Source organism: Cebus imitator, unplaced genomic scaffold (genome assembly GCF_001604975.1).
Source record: "Cebus imitator isolate Cc_AM_T3 unplaced genomic scaffold, Cebus_imitator-1.0 Scaffold39, whole genome shotgun sequence".
NCBI classification, from domain to species: Eukaryota; Metazoa; Chordata; class Mammalia; order Primates; family Cebidae; genus Cebus; species Cebus imitator.
Genome location: NW_016107354.1, coordinates 1,226,950 through 1,249,266, shown reverse-complemented (window position 1 = coordinate 1,249,266; position 22,317 = coordinate 1,226,950). Strand labels below are relative to the sequence as shown.

Sequence of the window (22,317 nt, the reverse complement as noted above, 5' to 3'; positions counted from 1 at the left end):
TAACGATTTTTAACAATCACCATTCTAACTAGCGTGAGATGGTATCTCATTGTGGTTTTGATTTTCATTTTCCTAATGACCAGAATGATGAGCTTTTTTTGTTTGTTGGCCACATAAATGTCTTCTTTTGAGAAGTGTCTGTTCATGTCCTTTACCCACTTTTCAATGGGGTTTTTTTCTTATAAATTTATTTGTAGATTCTGTATTTTAGCCCTGTGTCAGATGGGTAGATTGTAAAATTTTTCTCCTATTCTGTAGGTTGCCTGTTCACTCTGATGATAGTTTCTTTTGCTGTGCAGAAGCTCTTTAGTTTAACTAGATCCCATTTCTCTATTTCGGCTTTTGTTGCCATTACTTTTGGTGTTTTAATCATGAAGTCCTTGCCCATGCCTATGTCCTGAATGGTATTGCCTAGGTTTCCTTCTAGGGTTTTCATGGTTTTAGATCTTATGTTTAAAACTTTAATCCATCTGGAGTAAAATTTTTGCATAAGGTATAAAGAAGGGATCCAGTTTCAACTTTGTGCATGTGGCTAACCAGTTTTCCCAACACCATTTATTAAATAGGGAATCCTTTCCCCAGTGCTTGTCTTTGTCAGGTTTGTCAAATTCAGATGGCTCTAGATGTGTGGCATTACTTCTGAGGCCTCTGTTCTGTTCCATTGGTCTATATCTCTGTTTTTGTACCAGTACCATGCTGTTTTGGTTACTGTAGCCTTGTAGTATAGTTTCAAGTCAGGTAGTATGATGCCTCTGACATTTGTTTTTTTTTTTGGCTTGGCTACGGGGGCTCTTTATTGGTTTCATATGAAATTTAAGGTGGTTTTTTCCAATTCTTTGAAGAAAGTCAATGGTAGCTTAATGGGGATAGCATGGAATCTATAAATTACTTTGGACAGTATGGCCATTTTCACAACATTGCAGAATCTTACTCTTTTAAATAATATGCCATTCTGTCTATATTCTACATATTCCTTATTCATTAATGTATTGATGGATTCTTAGGTTGATTCCATGTTCTGTCTATTGTGAATAGTGCTGCAATAAACATAGGGGTGCAGATACTTCAATATACTGGTTTCCTTTCTTTTGGGTAGATACCCAGCAGTGATCCGGATTACTGGATCATACAGTAGTTTTATTTTCAATCTTTCGAGGAACCTCCATACTGTTCTCCATAGTGGCTGTACTAATTTTCATTCCCACCAACAGTGTACAAGGGTTTCCTTTTTTCCACATCCTCATCAGAATTTATTATTACCTATATTTTGGTTAAAAGCAATTTTAACTGGGGTGAGATGATTTCTTAGTTTCTGCTTACATTTCTTTGGTAATTAGTGATGTTCAGCATTTTTCCATATACTTGTCTGCCATTTGTAAGTCGTCTTTTGTGGAATGTCTATTCACATCTTTTGCCCACTTTTAATTGGATTATTTGTTTTCTTGCTATTGAGTTAAACTACTTATATATCCTGGTTATTAATCCCTTGTCAGATGGGTAGTTTGCAAATATTTTCTCCCATTCTGTGGATTGTCCTTGTTGATTGTTTCCTTTGCTGTACAGAAGCTTTTTAACTTGATGTAATCCTATTTGTCCATTTTTGCTTTGGTTGCCTGTGCTTTTGAGGTCTTAAGAAATTGTTGCCCATATCAATGTCCTGGAGTGTTTCCCCAGTGTTTTCTTCTAGGAGTTTCATAGTCTCAGATTTAAGTGTTTAATCTATTTTGATTTGATTTTCAGATATATCAAGAGATAGGTGTCTAGTTTTCTTTTGCATTTTCCCAGTTTATTGAAATGACTGTCCTTTCCCCATTGTATAGAGAGCAAAGTCTTAACACTCTCTTGAGATGTCAGTGGTTGCTATGGGAATGGTCACGGCAGACTCAGATGATGTCCTTGGAGAAGTAGCTTGCACCTGTCCCCCTCACAGTGCACTTCCCACTGTGAGCTGGAAAAGGCACAAAATAAAGAGCACTAGCCCAGCTTGTAGACGGAGGAGAGGTAGAAGTAGAGGTGGGGCACAGGTGGGCAGTGGAGGAGACTTCCTGGAGGAAATGGAGCAGGAATTGAGCTTTGACACATGGTCATGGCTTAACCTGCCAGGGAAGCATGGAGAAGAATCCCAGGCAGAGAGCACAGCTTGTTCAAATTCCAGGAACCCTGAATTAATATGAATGGGTTCAGAAAACTGTAAGGGATTTGGTATGACTGCAGCAAAAGTCATGGCTCTGAGGGAGGGATCAGAGATGAGGCTAGAGAGAGAAAGGCAGCACTGAGCCATGGAGGCCTTCAGTGCTGCACTAAGGAGTCTGGACTTTATCCTTTAGGCAAAAAATGCATTTGAGAAAGATCACCACTCCTGCCTCTGGAGCTTGGAAGGGAGATCCACTAGCAGGCTGACACAGTTGTCCCAGTGAGAGAAATTGGTGATCTGAACCAGGGCAAGTGTGATGGGAAAGGGATAAGGGGACAGTCATAAGACACAAGGGAGGTAGAATTGGCAGGACTTGGGGCCTAATTGGATGGTGAAAGGATAAATAAATGAAAATGTCCATGTTTCTCACCGAATACCTAAGAGTAGGTTCTAGGGAAAAGGTGAGTTTGACCATAGACTCAACGGCCATCAAGCTACAAGGGGTCCAAGTATAAGGACCTCCAACCTCCCAAGCAATTCTGCCTGATTGGGAAGCCAACATCTAGTTGAGCACAAGTTTGGTGGTAACTCAGATGCTCAGACAGTCTAGGCTGTCACCTCAGGCTCACAGCCAGCAACCCAAAGGGTCCAAGCCCTAAAACGATCTCACTACAAACAAAAATGGGGGGATTCCTCTTTGCTGCTATGAGGCTGATATGAGGAGCAGAACAAGGGGCTTGTGTTAACTGAGTATGAATGGCTACAGAACATTCTGGAACATCAGTAGCATGGGGAAACCTGTGCATGTCCAGGACTCACGGAGCTCAGTGGCCTAATAGACAATATCCAGGAAGCTGACTTTGGTTGAGACCAGTACTGATGACTCCAGAGGTCCAGTTGGGGGCATGGACCCTAAGAGCAGGAAGCCCCGGGCCTCTGCTGATGTTCAAATGCGGGCCAATCATGGGTTGTCCCAAGAAACTAGAAGGTTGTCCCCCTTCTCAGAGAAGGGACCCAGTCAGTGGCTGTGGGGAGCAAGGCCCCACCCCTGGGGTAGGAGCTGTAGGTGCAAACAGGTGTGCCACAGTCCAGCTAGGTAGAGGGAACTGGGAGTGGGGAGGTCTCTGTCCTAGCAGAGAACTAGAGCTCTGTGAAGAGAACAATGGTGCATATTCAGTCTTCTGGAGGACACCAACACATCAGCGATAGGGGAGCCTGCAGTCTCATGGGAATGCTGGCTTCCAGGGATCTGGCCACACAGATGATGTCAGCCCTCACCAACTGCTTGGCCTGAGGCTCCTGAGTCTCCTTGTGTTGCCCCTATGCCCTCTGAACCCACTCTGCCCTGGCCCCTAGGGAGGACCCATCCAGAACCGCAAGTCCAAGCGCTGTCTGGAGCTGCAGGAGAACAGTGACCTGGAGTTCGGCTTCCAGCTGGTGCTGCAGAAGTGCTCGGGCCAGCACTGGAGCATCACCAACGTCCTAAGGAGCCTGGCATCCTGACGCGCTGGGGCCCCGTCCGGCTGCCTCTTTGCTACTGTGTAGCACCTGCTGCAACGTTGCCTGCTGTCCACTTAGGGTTGTTTGGAGTCTGGGGAACCAGGTTAGTGGGCCCCCAAGAAGAGCTTTTTTTTCCTATTCAATTTTCATGGAGTTTATAGAAAGATGCTGATTGGTGGGTGAGGGTATGATATCATAAACTATTTTGCAGTTGTAAATAGGGGACAAGTGGAAAATATTTATAACTGACAATAAAATATGATTCATTAAGAAAAGGGTTTTGTAGTCATTTGGTGCTCTGTGGAGATTCGTGCCTGGCTCCTCTGAACTTGGAATTCTTGTACCCAACGCCATGGCCCTGTGTGCCCTTCTGACTTCTCATTCTTTAGAAAGGGGGTGTTAACCAGCACTCGGTGGGAGCTTATTGTGCAAGCTGCCAGCTCTTTCATTAGACCCAAGGCAGCAGGACGAGCACTATGATCTCAGGTTCCAACCCTCTGCCTCTCCTGCGGCAGGTCCCCCTCTGGAAGATACCTGCCGTCCTTCATTCCTGAGGAACCACAGTTGCTCACTGGAGTGTCTGCTGGGCTTCAGGCCACCCTGCCCTCTCCTGAGGTCACCAAGTCACCTCCTTCACCCCCTAGAGCTGCCCCTGGCCCAGCTCCTCACCAGGACACTGCCTGTGTCCAAGACTGCTCAGGACCCTCCCATGAATCAGAGGCTGTCAGTTTCCTTTAGCGCCATAACAGATCTCCACACACTGGGTGACTCACACAACAGAAAATGATAATCTCACAGTTCAGGAGGCTAGGAGTCCAAAGTCAAGGTGTTGGCAGGGCTGGCTCCTCCTGCAGGCTGGGCGGGGAATCTGCTCCAGGCTCTCTTTTGCCTGCTGGTAGTCTCAAGCCTCCCCGTCGGGGTGACGGCTGTCTTCTCCCCTGTGTCTCTGCGTTGTCTTCCTTCTGTATGTGTCGATCTCTGGGGCCCAAATTTCCTGTGTTTAGGAGGACCCCAGTCATGTTGAATGACAGACCACCCTAATGACCTCATTTAACTTGATTACCTCTGTAAAGATTACACACAAATAACGTCACATTCTGAGGTACAGGGGGTGAGGACCTTACCATTTCCTTTTGGGGGAGCTCAATTCAGGACTTAGCATCTGGCTCACTCAAGTAGGGCTCCAGGTCAGCCCCTCTGGGCGAGCCTCAGGATAGCAGTGGCCCCCAGAGTAGAATCATCTTTCTCAGAGCCTGCTGCCCAACTCTCTGTTCCTCCTGCAGCTTCAGTGGGATGTTCCTTGCTGCAGTCCAGAAGCCCTTCTTATGGTTAGGGGAACCCTCTTTTCCTGGTTTGAGGGACCCCTCCCAATCCCCTTGCCCAGCACCACCTCCAGCTCCCTAGCACGCAGCAGAGCAATGACTAATGACAGGGGCTGCCAGGAAGGACAGGAAGCCCTTTCTGCACAGGTTTCAGCCCCTCCCCCAACCTCAAGTTCTCTGGGTCCTCTTTCCCCAGGGCCTCCAGCCCAAGCATTCTCCTTCTCTGGATCATTTATAGTTGAAAATTGATGATCATGGTGGAACCTTCTGTGCCTATGGTACCCCCAAGGTACAACAGGTCTGTTGTCTCAAGCACTCTAGCACACTCAGAAATCTATCCAGCCTAGGGCTCACCTAGCCTCCAGCCCCCAGGGCTTCCCAGGCCATATCATAGACTCCCCTTCAAGTTCACATTTAACTCCCTAAACAGCCCCTTGGGCTCCACTGCAGACCAGTGACAGGACAGCCAGACATTCCCCAGGCTGGCCACACATGATGGCCACCACCCACCCAGGGTCAACATGGGGAGCAGGAGCCTCATGAGGAAAGAGGTTCCTCTGGGGTTGTAGGCAATGCCTTTGCTATGCCTTCAAAGCCAGGGCTCCAATATCCTCTTCCCCCTACTTCCCTCCACACAGAACTCTACCATACTCATCCCTGTGCTCATTCCAAGCGCCATCTCCCTCTGGCTGTACCCCTCCCATGCTCCTGCATTCGCTCTGTTACAGTCTCACTCTATCCGGCTTTCTTCACCTCCAAGCCACCACTTCCAGTCTTCATAATGTCCCTTGCATTATGACCTGCCCCAGTATTCCCAAAGTCCCTAAACTAGCAGCATCAGCATCATCTGAAAACTTGTTAGAAATACACGTCTGGGGCCCAATCCCTGACCTCTAGAAGCAGACCACCTGTGGTATAACAAGCCCTCCAGGTGATTCTGATTCCCTGTTGAAGGCTGAGAACCACTGCCCCGCACAGCACTGACTCCTGTGTGTGCCAAGGCCTCTGTCTTCAACAACATCCATTCATGCTACTCTACCTCCTTGTGCCTCCACCCACCTGCATCACACCTTCACTCCCCACCCCGTGCCCCTGATGCAGAGGACTGTGAGTGGATTCAAGCCAGACAGCCTGGGTTCAAGTCCCGGCCTGGCCACTTATTAGCTAGGTGATCTTGGGCAGCTGCTTGGCCTCTGTGTGCTTCTCCTCCCTCTCCTCAAAAAATAGGGACACTAATAGGATATTTTATAGAGTTGTGAAAATTAAATGAATAAATTTGTATGACACAGAAGAGTAATGGGTACATAATAAGTGCTATAAAGTCTTAGCTATTATTACTTCATCTACTGGCATTCTGACACCCAGTTGCTGTCACTGAGATCCACACCTCGCTACTGTCTACACCCACACTTGGCCATGCCTGTCAATAGCCATATCCCACCGAACCTGTGCTAACACCCATTTGTGTCTTGACCACCTGCCTGGAGGCACCTGTTCTCATTGCTGCCTACAGCCACACACCGACAAGTTTCATACATCCCATCCTCCTATAAAACGCACCCAACATCAGCCCACTCCCAACGATATCTACACCCTGAGGAGCAAACCTGAGAGCAGCAGTCTCCCCTAGGAGCCAACCTGGGGGCAATTAAAACAGGGCAGGAGAGCAACTCCCTCCTGAGACACCTGCTCACCATCTCCCTGGGTCCGGATGCCCTGGAGGGAGAAGAGGTCCCAAGATGGCCCCTGAGGGCCCTGATCTCCTGGGAGTGGGAACCATATGGCCAGTCCAGGATCTCCATATCTCAGAGGTATAAGGTAAAAAGCAGAGGCACTGGTGGGGCCGGGGCAGAGGCAGGAGGTCAGAGCATAAAGGAGCAAAGAGAGTGAGGAGGCCCCAGCCTTGGCCAGTTGCTGCTGCAAGCTAAGTAGCGGCTGTTTAGGGGCTCTCTGAACATGCTGGAGTGAAATTGTTTTTTTCTTAATGATTTGCACATTAAACACCTGTGTTTGCTGCTTCCCCTACCTTCCCTGATACTGGAAAGGACTTTTTTAGCCTGTGCTGTAAGACATCCTATTCAGCCAGCCCTGCTGCCTGGCCCACCACCCAGTTCCCTAACTCAGCCACCAGCACTCGCCTCGTTCCTGCCCATGGTCCCCTCTTATGAGTAATGAAAGAAGAGAATGGGCTCCTCACACCCCCTAGAAGATGGACACAACTGTTGGCAGCAACAATGGCAGAAGCCAGAGTACACTGCTGCATGCTGGCCCAACTCAAAGGTCACTGCCAACAGCCATATAGCCCCAGCCGCCTGCCTCTCTGCCTGAGGCCTTTCTCTGGCCATAGGCACCTTAGCTTAGCCTGTGCAGGGCACACTGGAAGTATCAGAGAATTCCATTCATAGGAACAACCCCAGCCAATGAGGGATAGGCCTCCTCACCCTTCAAGGGTACAAATGGGAGGCCTGATTCCACAGTGTCTCACAGGCCCTGGAGGGACTGAGCCCCAGTTCCTCCTGAATGCCCTGGGCCTTTCTCCCCTTTCCTGCCTCATATCCCTCACTCCTCTGCGCTTGCCCCAGTCACCTCCCAAATGCTTGTTCCTGAATCTGCTTCTGGGAGAAGCAGCTTCTGCCCACTCCTCCTTTGGATTGTCCCCACCCATGACCCACCTGCACCTGAACACCAGTGATACCCAGAGCCACATGTGCACTCCAGACCTCTCCTCTAAGCTCCAGGTATGATCTCCCACTGCTGAGGGGCCCTGTGCAGACAATGCTGATCTGAGGGCCCCATAAGGCCCAGCCCAGGGACCAGGACCAGCACCACCTCCACCAGATGCTTGAGCCAGACACTCCTCATGACCAAGCTCTTCCTGTCCTCACACCCACCCACCCTTCTTACCCTCAGTGCATTATGGCAGCGATGCCTCCAAAACAGCTCTCAAATCTTCCCCAAGCCTCTTCAGCCCCCTCTACTCATCTGCCCTTCACACTGTGACAGTTACAAGGGTCTTTCTGAAATACAAATATGATCAGAGTCCTTCCTGCCTGAAATCTTCAGTGGGTCTCATCAAAGATTTTAAATGACTAGCTCAGGCATTAGCCCTGACACTTCCTCTTTGGTGAATCCAGAGTCCGAGTGTCAGAAGCCCGGTGTCCTGGCTGCCACACGCCCTGGGTGGCATGGCGTGAGTGTTCCATCTCCTCTTCCCTATTGTGAGGAAGCTTTTCCTTGGGGAGGTACGTTAGTTAGCTAGGGCTGCTGTTACAAACTGGGGAGCTTCAACAACAGAAGGGTGTTGGCTCACTGCTCTGGAGGCGGGGAGGCCAAGATCAAGACATCAGCAGGGGTAGCTGCTTCTGAGGGCTGCGAGGGGAGGACGGCATGGATCTGCTCCTGGCCTTCTCCTTGGCTTGTATGCGGCTTCTTCTCCCTGTGTCTCTACACATCTTCTTTTTATGCAGGTCTCTATTTCCAAATCTCTTAAGGACACCAGTCATATTGGATCAAGGCCTGCCCGAATGACCTCATGTTAACTTCATTACCTCTGTAAAGATCTATCTCCAACTAACATCACATTCTGACGTACTGGAGGTTAGGACAAGTTTGGGGTCAAGTGACACAATTCAGCCCCGAAGCTCCCTCCTTCAAGGAACAGAGACGCAGAGGAGGGGTGGTGAGGGGCAGGCCAGGCCCCAGGAGGCTGCCAACGCTCATCCCACCTTGCTTAGGCAAGTCCTTCCTTGTTGGGGACAGCCCCACGGTTCTGATCTCCACAGAGATAAGGGTGGGCACTGCACAGGTGACAGAATTTTTGCCTAAGTGTCTAAGACATTCATCATTGTCCTGTGTCCACAACCCTTTTAAGGAAAACCGTCCCAACCACAATCCCAGGTGTGAACCTGTTTGTGCCATGACCATACCTGATCCAACCTGACCCATGGGCAGGTACTGTGTTGCCTGCCGAGTAATGACTGAGCACAAAATGACCAGCGGGGGCCAATCAAATTCTACCTGTGAGTTTGCACCAGGACCCTCATGAAGACTCAGCCACTTGAAGAAGGCTAGGAGCCATGGCCATGCACAGGATGTGCCAAAGGGAAGAGCCAGCCCCAGAGCGCCAAGAAGCCCGAGCCCTGTGCAGACTGGGATCATGGGGAAAACCACAACTGAGCAGGAAAAGGAAGGAGCCAATGAGCAAAAGGCAGCAAACTGGCCCCTGAAGTGCCTGGGATTCCTCCCCCCAGCCCCAGCGCATACACAGGCTGATGATTTTTCTTTTCCCTCAGCTGGTTGACCAGCTCCCTGCTCTTTACACCAAATAAGACTGATAGAAGCAGGATGTAAAGATTTTAGATACCAGGACCTACTCCCCCACAGCCCCTCGCCCATGGGGGAATGCATACACAATCTCTACAATGGTTGTACACACAAGTAATAGAGGTGTAAACGTTTGCACCATCTATGTACACATCCACACACAGGCTTACATAGCCACATACATACACATGTACACACATGCAGCAGGTTGGACACATGCAGACATACATGTACATGCTCATAAATATACAAACGTGCATGCATGCAACACACACATTGACCCCAAAGAGAAAAGGGATTTCTGCTCCTCCCAGAATCTGCTTTTATAGAAATGGGGCTGCCGTCATTTAACACCGCCCTTGTGAAGCAAAGGCTGTTGCAAATCAGAGCTCTTTTATCCTCACCATTTCTTTCTAATTACAGGCAAGAGATGTAAGGGGGTTCTGAGGCAAGACAGAGACATTGACTCTCTGCCCTTCAGATTCCATCACCGTGGTCACAATAGTCGCAAACCCAGGAAAACAAACACAGGACACAGTCACCCAAAAACATGTCATCTCTCAGCCATGCTCCATCTCCTGCCTTCAGCTCCAAACAGGAGGGAGGGGAATGTAGATGCCCTAGACCACATCTAGCACCTCACCCTGCAAGACCCTGAAGGCGCACTGCCCTGTCCTCTGCCTCTGCCAGCCTCTCTTTACTCACAGTCAGGTATTTTAACCTTCCTTGTTTTGGAAACAAGGTTGAGCGGAAAGGGCCTGAAGAGACATTAGCCCTAATGTGGATGTCTTTTTAAATTATATGGTGTGGCCACATCGTGGAAACCAGGTTTTAAAGATTGTCACCATATAATGTCTCTGTCTCTGTCCAGTCCCCCAGTCCTATATCTAGGGAAGGAAGGGGCCCATCCATGTTCTCTGGGAGATATGGCCGGAGCTGGCTTCATGGGCCTGTGGCATGAGACCCCAAGCTGGAGGCTACCACCCAGCTTAGTTTAATGCTCTGCTGTAGCCACCATGACATTCTTAATTCTGAACAAGTGTCCCCATATATTTTTGCACTGGGCCCAGCAAATTATGTGTCTGATTCTGCCTGTGACAGCACTTTTGTAGAAATCGCTCATTGTCCAACCCACAGCCCAGAGCCTTCTCCCAGGAGGGAGGCTCCTGGTGAGAGAGCCAATAGAGGCAGGTGGTCGAGATTCCTCCAAGCAGGCTAGACACATACAGACATACATGTATATACTCATGCTCACAGATATACAAACGTACATGTACATACTCATACAGATATACAAACGTATATGTGCATACTCATACAGATATACAAACGTACATGTACACACTCATACTCAGATATACAAACATGTACATGTGCATACTCATAGATATACAAACATGTGCACATGGATGCCTGCATGTGTCCAACCTGCTTTGAGGAATCTCGACTACCTGCCTTAATTGACTCTCTCACCAGGAGCAGCTCCTCCTGGGAGAAGGTTCTGGGCTGTGGGCTGGATGATGAGAGCTTTCTACAAAAGTGCTGTCACAGGCAGTATCAGACCCTCTGGGCGTCTCTTCCTCCCCATGCGCCCCTCCCATCCTCTTCTCCCTCCTGCTGCTGCCACCCTCGCCACAGCCTCTAGGGGGCACTGTGCTCCCTTGGAGCTCCCACACCTGGGTTCCTTTATGGTCCAGGCGAGGCACACCAGGATTTCCAAAAGAAATTGAACTGCTAAAGGAGGACTCCAAGGAAATGATCCCCAAACCAAGGAGAGAGCGTGAGAGTTATATCTCCCCAATACTTTCTGCTCCCCTAAGTTGTTCTACTCATGCCTTTCCACGGGCCTGGTCTGTCTTCTGTTTCTATCCATGGAAATGCCCCTGGTATAACCTGACCCTTTCCCCAACAAGGGGGGAAAAAGCCCCTTCTGTACTCGGGGTATGAGTCAGGGCCTCGGATCTAGGGGTGGGGAGATGAGCTGAAGAGAGTTTAACAACTAAAGTTCTTCGAAAGCATGGCTGGGGTAGGGTGAGGCACCCCATACAGTAAGAGCGGAGCCCTTCCTATCCGTAGAGCTAGAGGGCCAGGAGAGGGAGGCATGCCACAAGGCTCACTGGAGGCTGTAGCCAGCAGGACCCACAGCCAAAGGTGGAGGACCCCCACTGTAGAAACCACAGCCGAGCTAAGTGGGAAAAACCCCTCTCTTCATCTGCTGTCAGAGATTCTACCGAAACCTCCTGCTGGCGAAACCCAGCTGGAGGCGGAGGGCAGGGGAGCCACTGATGTGGCCCACGGGGGTCAATACAGAGCAGGCCAAGAAGAGCAGGGAATGAGTCACCAGCACACTTACCCTCGGCCTAGCTCTGGTCTGGACATCATAGGACAGTTGCCCATCCTGTCTTGCCAGCTCACATCCCTCCTGTAGTCCCTAGGTACTCTTACATGGACACTAACCATATCACGTCCTTTGACATCTGACCATTCTTTTTACTGATATGAAATAGGAGACAGAAGAGAGGTGTCCCCAATTACGGCGTGGGTCCCCTGAGAACATCATTGGTACTACATCCCTCTAATTCCTCTGGGGTCATTGAGACCCAGACCCCCTCTCATAGGCTCCGTTCCTCATGATCTCTAAGGAGGGCGATCATGAACAGCCCTGGCTCCATCAGCATGCGGGGACCTGGAGTCAGTTTTGATGCCCTAGATGAGCCTAGGTGAGTTTGATCTTGTAGCCTTGGAATAACAAACAGACTCCATCTGTTTGAAGGCATTCAGTTGGTCCTGGCTGCCTGCAGTGATGAGTGATGTGTTGGGGAAGATTCTGAGGGTCTGGCTTCCATAGGCAGGAGTATCGGAGAGGATCAGCAGGAAATGGGCGAAGTGTATATGTGTGTGTGTCTTATATTTGGCCTTCCCATTCTGTCCTTTCTACCCCATCTCCTCCCAGCAGGAACAGAATATCCCCAAAATCCTTGGCCCACTGGCTTGGTGCTCTGGGGCCCCTCATTGGCTAGGGTGCTACCACCAAGGGGTTACCTACTCATAAGTGCTGTGCCTGCTCCACAGACACAAGGCCTTGGTCATGGTCACCTGCCCAAACCACACAGACCCTCCAGATGCATTTGGGGCACTGGCCTTTGCTATAGATGCTGTTTCCCCAGCCATTCCCTCTTCGAACTCTGGCTCCCTTCCCATCTTAGGCAGGGAAGGGGCTCAAGTCTCAGTACATCTGATCATCTGCTGAGCTCACAGTATCATGAGTGGTGTCTAAGAAGATCCTAAAAATGATAATAATAACATGAGTTAATTGACGACTCCTATGGCCAGGCACTGAGGTGAGTCCTTTTATTGTCTCATTTAATATTCAGTATAACCTTGTCACATAGCACTATTAGCACCCGTTTTATAGCTGAGAAGACTAAGGCACAGAAAGGCCAAATCATTCGATAAGGACATATAACTAGCAGAGGCTGGATTTGAACCCAGGGAGGCTGACTGCAGAGCCTTCCCGTTTATCTTCCACTATACTATTCTGCCTCCCTCCTGGACCCCAGGAACCCCACAATAACTTTATGCTGGAAGCTTTCATTGATACCAAAGTGTCCCACCCTGAGGTTCTACCTGGACCAAAGAAATGAGCAATGACAATCCACACCTATAGGAGCGCCAAACCTGACCCAGTAATATACAGTGCCTACCAGCTCACTTCAATGCATGTTATCTACAAGGTGGTACCAGCAACAAGCATCATTTTACAGAAGAAGAGAGCAAGGCACAGAGGTTAAATAGCTTGCCCACAGCTAGCAAGGAGTCGTAGCCAGAAGTGTATTCAGGCCCCCTGCTGCCAATTGTGGTCTTAACCACCATGACCTGGTACCTCCCAGCCACCTGACTGCCTATGCACTTGCTGCAGAATCCACAGGAAAAACCCTCTAGGAAGCAACCTCCTCTAGCTCCATGTGCTACCAGGCTGTAAGCACCATCCCCTGCTTCAATTCCCTAGTGAGCCTGCCCTTCCAAACGTGACCACGGTGGGAATGTGATTAATGAGCCAATTATTTCTGTGGAAGACATCGTACAAAATAAATAGCCCATTTCCCTTCAATTTACTGTTTTAATAAATAAATAGAGCTCCATGCTCTGGTTTTGTTTATTGCTGCTCATACCTAAAAGTTTGTGATGAATCTTCTTGTTGTTCATTTCCAAAATTAATCAGATCTACCTGATGACTTTGAAATATGGGACTGCATTTGTCCTTCGATGTTAACATCAAGACACCGAGGGCTGAGGGAGGAGGGACGGGATGGGGAAAGGCGGGCCTGGGGAAAGACTGAGCAGAGGGAAGGATGCCCAGAGCTCTGGATGCATGCTGTGTGCACTGAGGCCTGAGTGCCCATACACAAGAACTGTGGCCAGGGGGGCTCAGAATGCAGTCTCATGATTCATGGTTCAAGGAAAACTACCAGGAGTGAGGAGGGGCAGAAAACTCCTGTTTCCTCTGCTTGAAATTTTGGCCAATTGGCCAAACCGGGGATGCTGAACAAGAAGATTCCAACTAAACACCACCAAATGGGCTAAACTCAAAAAGATGTTTACCTTCTTTCCAGGGGTCACAGTGATTGCATAGCCACTTATTCAGCTGGTTCTTTTGTATATCCCTGTGTATGGGCACAAAGGAAGAGCAGAAGTCTAGGTGTCTGTTGTAAGGTGCTTACCATCTGAAAGGATGTCAGGAAAATGGTAACTCCTCAGTGTACAGTGTAATCAAAGGTCAAAGAACTTCCATAATTGATGTCTGTGGTGTGCGTTTATGTTCCACATACTTTGATATTTATCTTATCAAGACTTACAATATAGCTCATGAGGTAAATAGTAAATACCCATTTTATAGATGAGGGAAGGAAGAAGTTCAGATGAGATCAATAACTTGCCCAAGTTCTTAGAGCTATTTATTTATTATTTCACTGAAAGTGAAATAATTCAGATTCATATCTAGGTCTTCAGATTTAAGGACCAATGTTTTTGTTATTTTTTCATATAGAATATAGGTATATTCTTTCTGTGTGTGTGTGTGTGTGTGTGTGTGTGTGTGTGCATGTGAGGAGCGGGGAGAGAAATCTGGGCTGGGATAGTCTGAGAATGCCACAAAGAAGAGGTGGTCATTATAACCTGGGCTTTGATGGGTGAATAGGAGTTTTTTAAACTGAAAAGGGTAAGAGAATGAAATGTCAACTAGAAAGAAGAATTAGGTCTGACTTAAATTAATGGTAAAGAAAGGTGAGGAGATAATCAAGCATGGTGAATGACTGGCTATGAGGCGTGAGAGAGAGAAAGGGATATACTTAGAACATGGTCACTTCCCTTTATCTGGTATCTCTTGGCAGTGAGGGATCTGTCTCATGTCTGCCCCCAATCTTTCCTCGGCTCTCTCCTCCATAATCTCCAGGATACTGGCTCATCCACCAGCTGAGGCTGGAGTAGGGCAGCTGCCTCATCTTAAGTCTCCATGCCTCCACCACACAAGGCTGTCAGGTAGACCAGACCTCTCTGTCGTGTTAGCGGTAGCAAAGGCAACTCACAGATGTGGGAGCAGGCAATGTTTTAATTTATGCATACCTTACAAACCTTCTTCGTAGTTCAAATGGAAATACACAAATACAATGGTTAACCCTTCACAGAGTGTCCATCCCCTCATGGACAAAGCTCAGCTCAGAGGCTGGGTCTCGGTCCTTGGACATGCCCTCTGGGAGTGTTCCCTTCTGCAGTCTGTATGAAGAGACACGGTGTGGCTCTCCTTCCCACCAACATGTCTAGAATGTAAAAGAAGACCACATCCTACACACCCCAATTATCACTGCAGCCTCCTAGCCTGTCTCCCCTGACTGGCCCTAATCCCCTCCATGCCAGGGTCTTTCAGCATGTGATCCACTCACCTGCATGCAGATTTGGGAGCCCCCGGCTGCAGACCCAATCAGGATCAGCCAGCTAACGCTTACTAGTCCTTTGGGATTCACCTTAAAAGTTACTTCCTCTGAAAGTGTCCCTGAGCCTCTAGGATGAGGCTGGGGTCCGTTCCATGCCTTTCTGTAATTGGTTATCTGTCCTGCCAGCCTGAGCTCTGTGACAGCAGTGACCTTGCTTCCTTCCTCAGTGTTCCAGGACCCACTCCAGTGCCTAAAGGAGAACAGGCAAACCAAAGGAAGGGAGGAAGGGAATGGCATGACCAAGCTTGGCTGCCTTCTTCCCAGTGGGTGAGGATTTGGACCAATTCTTCCTACCCTAAACTCAGCCTCTGAGTTTCAAAGTAACTGTGACTTGGAGGGTTCCAGACATGGAACCAGGTAAGTGTACAGAGGACCATCCACCGCAGTTCCTGGGTGACAGTGCATCTCCACTGGGGCCATAGCCTTGCCAGGCCTGGGCCTGGAATCCCTGTTGGCCTTGCCAGGCCCCTTCCCCTTGGGACTGAACACTCGGTCTGGCTGCAGAATAAGGCTTCCCTGGGACTCTGCTCCCACATCAACCCATCCCTAATACCTTGGGACTCCCACCTTCTGTCAATAAAAGAAGATCAATATCAGCTTTGCCCTGAGTGAGAGTGAAAGAGAGTGTGTGTGTGTGTATGTGTGTGTACATGCGTGTGTGTGTGCATGTGTGCATGTGTGTGTATGAGGGCAGGCATGAAGCTTTGTGAGTGCAGGGTGGTATCCTGGCTTGTGCATATGTACATAAGGGTGCTGTTATTGTCCCTAAGGGTATTTTGGAATGTGCTGTGGAATGAGTTCTTCTGTCTGTGATACATGTATATATAGCCAAGGATTTTTATCTGTGTATGCACAAGCTAGTTTTTCTGACATTGGTATGACTGAGCCTGTTTTTATTTCCTTTATATTTAATTTTATCTGCATTCAACAGTTCTTTGGAGAGTCTCCACAGATCTCCTGAAATCATTTATTTACCTATACTGTCCTTCCTACGAGGCTATGAGATCCTTGAAGGTGGAGATGTTACTTAATTTGTCTTTGTATCTCCAGCTTCTAGTGCCGTGCTGGCATGCCTGCATGTGTTCATTCCTTCATTCAACATAGATGCATCCATCTTCTAACTATGTGCTGTATGTTTGGGACACAACTATGGATAAAAAGGAACAGTCACTACCCTCGTGGAGCTTACAGTGTAGTGGAAAAGACAAATATTAATCAAATAATTAAACAAAAAATGCAAAAGTGCAACTGTAGAAAGTACTAAGGGACATGGAGAGGCCAAGGTGGGTGGATCACCTGAGGTCAGGAGTTTGAGACCAGCCTGGCCAACATGGTGAAACCCTGTCTCTACCAAAAATGCAAAAATTAGCTGGGCATGGTGGTGTATGCCTTTAATTCCAGCTCCTTGGGAGGCTGAGGTGGGAGAATTGCTTAAACCCAGGAGGTGGAGGCTGCAGTGACCTGAGATCGAGCTACTGCACTCCAGACTTGGCGCAAGACTCCATCACACACACACACACACACACACACACACACACACACACGGGAAACACAGAATCCTGACAGGGAATAAAGGGCAGATTAAACTAGCCAGGGAAGCGAGAGGCAGATTCCGAGGAAAGGACACTTGAGCTGATCTGCACATGAGAAGGCATGACTGGAGGACAGAGTCATGTCCTTCCATTCTGCAGAAATAGTCCATGGAGAGGCAGCCAGAAGCCCTGTAGGAAAGCTTGTTGTTGGGAGCCAGAGGAGTGAAGGGGTGCTAGGGGAAAGATGGGGTGGAAGGCGGCTGGTACTGCCCCACGCAGGGCCTCTATAGAGTCCTTCTCCTCCGAGTGAGGGAAGCCACTGAAAAGTTGTAAGCGGGCAGATGACATGATCAGTTGTATTTGGCTGCTAAATAGAGTTGATAGGATGAAGGCAAATCCATCCATGCATAGACCAGGTAGCAGGTAGGAATGGTGGTAGCTTGGACTAGGCTCATAGCAGTGAAGACGGAGAGAGGAATAAAGTTCAGAGGCATTTAGGAGGTAGAGTAGATAGATCATAGTAGATAGTAGGCAGGGGCTTGAATATGGAACCTAAGGAAGACAGAAGAGGTGAGGGCAGAAAGAGGCACATTCACTGGTCTGGAGAACCCTTCAAGAGAACCCAGGAGAGGCAAGAGCCTGAACTCACTGTCGTAAACCTATTGAGTTTGGGGGCCCTTTGAGACGTCCAGATGAAATGTCAGAAGAATCTGACGGGAGGATATGTAGGTCTGGGGTGTACACATGGCGGGTGATTAACAATCCTGTCCTGAATTGATGTTCCCAGCTTCTTGTTCCCTTCCACCATTTCTTTTCATCAAGAGAGAATGATGGTTCTCAGAAAATTTAGAAATAGACATGACTCACCTTGGATAGAGGCTTCGGAAATGAGAAAGCTCTATAAACCCAAGTCATTACCAACTGCCAGGTGTACAGAGTTTTACAGCTCACCAGGGGCTCTAACTCATTTGAGCATCACAATAACCTGGGATTATTACATCCATTTGAGGTTACATGGCTTGTCCTGAAAAATCATGTATTGGCTCAAGTGTAAACTACTTTCTTATTATCTGCCTTCTGGAAGAATTGGGACTGCAAAAAGCCGCCCTTATGAGACACATCAATTCAATCCACTTTACATATATCCTTGAGCACAAATTGAAAATGCAAGGAAGGAGCTTTGGAGACACATAAGACAGTTCCTGCCCTTGAGGAGATAACAGTCTATGGGACAAGAGTCTCCACTGATTATAATATAAGAAACAATGTGGTGAATGCTATATGAACCCCTTTTAAATAATGTTTTTCTGATTATGAAAATAGTAAACATCTAGTGCAGACAAATGCACATTATAGAGAATACAAAAGAGAAAGTGCACATGATTTACCCAGAACTAAAACAAACATGTTATTTTGCTTATTTGTAGAATTTTGTAAATTTTGTTTATTTAATATTGGCATGTGCTTGTAGTAGACTTTTTAGTTACTAAAGTCAACAAATTGTCTTCAATACTTAAGCAGGTTTTAGATGGAGTGTCTATAACTTGCCATCAAAAGAACCTTGGCCAGGCACAGTGACTCACACCTGTAATACTGGCACTTTGAGTGAACGAGGCGGGCGGATCACCTGAGGTCAGGAGTTTGAGACCAGCCTGGTCAACATGGCAAAACCCCGTCTCTACTAAAAATATAAAAATTAGCCGGGCATGGTGGTGCATGCCTGTAGTCCCAGCTACTCGGGAGGCTGAGGCAGGAGAATCACTTGAACCCAGGAGGCAGAGGTTGCAGTGAGCAGAGACAGTACCACTGCATGGGCAAAAGTGAGACTCCATCTCGAAAAACAAACAAACAGACAAACAAAAAAAGAAACCACCTTGACTGATGAGGCTATTTTGAGAACTGAATCAATTAAATTCTACAAAGTGCTTAACACAGTACTGTACCTGAAATATAGTAAGTATTCAATTAACGTTAGCAGCTCATATCCTTATTCGATCTATTAGAACGGTGGGGCCAGCCACACAGAAGGCTTTTTACACAAAATACTGAAAAGCTTCCTGGGAGAAAAATGATGATAAGGGAAGATAAATTCAAGCACTCAAGACTAATTCAATAAGAAGGCCTTAGTTGGTGTTTGCCAGTCAGAATGGTCTCCAGGTCAGCCCCATGGTAAGGACAGGCTGCCTGCTCTGAGGAGGAGGGGTAGGATGAGAGAAAACAGGGAAGAATGCACATAAAGCCAGAAGCTTCTGACACCACCCTAGAAGATGTTGGGTTTAGGATGACTGCTAACAGAGCATAGCCCAGGAAGGAGACAGAGAGAAGGCCTCTATCATTTTGCCAAAACAAACAAACAAAAGCATCAATGAACCTTTGTTACTTTGAGGCATCTCACACTAAAAGTTCAATTAGAACTAGTTTGCTGAGGGGTTCAATATCCCAAAATAAACAAGTTTCATATCTTTACAGGCTTGTTTAGAGATATTTAATTCAGCAGCCCCTTTGGGGGGTGGGAGGGGGGAATAAAATACAAATTCTGCCTCAAGGGTTAATCACCTGAACAAAAGGTCTTACCTATTTTTAACTCACCAAAGTAAACCAATGGCATCTGTGGTTTCCTCATATTAGAGTTAACGGATCTTCATAAAATTTTAAGCATGACTGAGCTCCTGTGACCCATTCTGTTACCCTACTGAGTTAACCAGTGTCTCTATGACAGGCTGAGAATTGCCATTTGAGGAAGAACTAAATGTGTTGAGCTGACACTTGTATAATCTCCTATCTCCGATGTTGGTCTTCATGGGAACAAAGGCCGTAATGAAACCCACGCAAGTTTTAGAAGCCTTGGTTGGAAATGTACTTACTGACCCCTTCTCTTCCAATGGACACATCCCTTGCCTCGCTCATCTCTGAGTCCTGGACCGAGCACCTCTTTGCAGGGCACTGGGGGCACAGGCAAGGGCTCTCATGTGTCTGAATGACCTTTCACCTCTTTTCCCCAGTTCACTCTTGAACCGTCAGCAAAAGAATTCAGGTCTCAGTTCTTGTTGACTTTCTCATCTCTCCCTGGCAATTAGAAGGCATAACGGTCTATGCATTTGAAAAATAAATAAGTTGAGCCCTTATGCTCTATACAAAAATAAATTTCAAACTGGGTCAAACACTTTTATGTAAAAAATAACAATAAATGTAAAACCCATAGGAGAGAGTTCTTAGAGACCACATATAGAATCTAGGTGTTGGGTATACCTTCTTAAGAAAAAAAGACATTAAGACAAAAAAGAAATTTTTGAAACACAAAAATTTATAACTTTTATATGGTAAAAAGTATTCTAATTGAAACCTCTAAACCAAAAAAAAAAAAAAAAAAAAAAAAAAAAAAAAAAAAAAAAAAAAAAAAAAAAAAAAAAAAAAAACCATGTAGATTTGGAAAGACGTATTTGTGATACAGACATAAAATAATACTATCTATAAAATATATGTACTTAAGAAGAAAGGCAACTCAAAATTAACTGGACAAGGAAATAAATAAGCAAAAAACAGATGATTAATTAAATTCCAGCAAATATGTAAAATGATGTTAGAACTCCTTCATGGTCAAGAAATTGAAAATCAAAATAAGCAAATACCACTTCACACTCACTAAACTAACAAAATCAGAGCCACTGTAATGGTTGGTGCAGATGTGGGAAAAAGGTACACACACTCATGCATTGCTGGTGGAAATGTGAATTCACACAGCCTTTTGGAAATCAATTTGGCAATATCTGTTTCATGTAAAACTACTCAAAACTTCAAATTTGGAAATCTATTCTCTAGAGATAAAAATTCTGGTCAACTGAGACAAATATAACAATATTTATTGCTGTATTATTTGTAGTGGCAAAAGAAAAGAAAAATGAAACAAAGTGACTACCTACCATGGAGCGATGAGGAAGAATTTATGATAAAGCCCTACCGTGAAATATTAGACAACCTCTGAAAATAGCAGCCTAATTGATTCAGAGGGGCTTTGTGAGGTCAGTTGGAGAATTTGTGAGATATGGTGAGCAAGAAAAGCAAGATGTCTATACTGTACAGCTGCTTTCTGATGGACTGGACTGTATGAATGGAGAAAAATGTAGAAGGATCTACTCCGGGTTGCTAATCAAGGTTGCAGGGAAGATGGGTGGGGTAATATGGGTAAGGAGGAAGAGAGAGTGAGAAAGAGGTAAGCAAAAAGAAAAGGAAGGAAGACAGCATGGGCTCTGGACTTGTACCATGTTGCAGCCTCTCTGAGGGTCTTCTTTATCTATGAAACGGAAATAACAGTAGGAGCCTTGGCAGAGAGGTGTGATTATTAGTATCTGGCACTCCATAGTTAAAATTGTTATCATCATCATCAGATCACAGTGGTTATTCCAGAGTCAAGGGGCACCTGACTGTGCACTCACAGCCACAACCAGTCCCAGGCCAGAAATCTCAGGCCTGAGGGGCTCCACACACCCCTCTATAAGCTGGGTACCCCTCCTGGAAGCCCAGCTGCAGAGGGGTGCATGCACTCTCCTCTGTTCTTACATCCCCAAACACAAGCCCAATGGCCCTTGCCCTTGAAGGCTATTATTGCTCCTGATTAGAAGGAAGTTGGCAGGAGGTAAAGGGGCAGGGAGAAAGCTGGGGCCATGACCAAGGCTCCAGAATCTCATCATTTTTGCCCAATCTTGGCACCAGTCTCCAGTTCTGGACACACGTTTTGAGACAGAATCTTGCTCTGTAACCAGGCTGGAGTGCAGTGGCGCGATCTCGGCTCACTGCAACCTCCACCTCCTGGTTCAAGTGATTCCCCTGCCTCAGCCTCCCAAGCAGCTGGGACTACAGATGTGCTCCACCATGCCTGGCTAATCTGGACACATTTTTCTAGAGGGTATCTGGAAGCCCCATTGGCTACCCTCTGTACTCTAAGGCAAGCCTCCCTCTGCAGTCTTCCCTGGGTCTGACTGACCTCTCCTTCCTGTGTGTACTAGAGTCTATGTGGATGCCTGTCTGCCTTTGCCTGTGTGCTGTGCTGGACAGGCAGCCAGAGGAGACTTGTGGCTGCCTCTGTGTCCCTTCTGAAATGAAGGGCCCGAGCCAGGGCTTTCCTTCCTAAGAGGCCCTGGATCAGGGCTGTTTTCAGTGAAGCCAGCCTGTAGCTCTGGCCACAGTGGATTGAAGGGGACAACGGGTGTGTGAGCAGAAGGCAACGGCTCCTGGGCCAGATGCAAACAGAGCCCTTTTCTTGTTCCAGAGTTTCCTCCTCATCATGGTGGGAAACCTCCCACACAGAACCAATATAGAAAACAGTCTTAATTTAGTGAAAGTGTTTCATTTTTCTCCAACCACTGCCTTCGACCTTTTGTATCTACCGTTCCAATCTCTTAAAAGCATCTTGGGCAGAAACTAGAGCAATCTGGTCACTTTGGGATATAATTTTTGTTTAATCCAGTGTTACGGGGTCTAGTTTAAAACATTCATCTCATATCCTTCCCCTCCCCTAG

The 22,317-nt window shown here is 47.2% G+C and overlaps 1 protein-coding gene across 1 annotated transcript in view; it reads left to right on the top strand.

Annotated features, from left to right (window-relative positions):
- Window positions 1-3,912, top strand: part of GALNT18 (polypeptide N-acetylgalactosaminyltransferase 18) — a 369,718-nt gene extending 365,806 nt beyond the window's left edge. Inside the window, exon 11 of the mRNA XM_017525727.2 lies at window positions 3,491-3,912. Within this exon, the coding sequence (XP_017381216.1) occupies window positions 3,491-3,637 (147 nt within the window). The 3' untranslated portion in view covers window positions 3,638-3,912. The remainder of the gene's footprint in view (window positions 1-3,490) is intronic.
- Window positions 3,913-22,317: the final 18,405 nt, after the last annotated feature.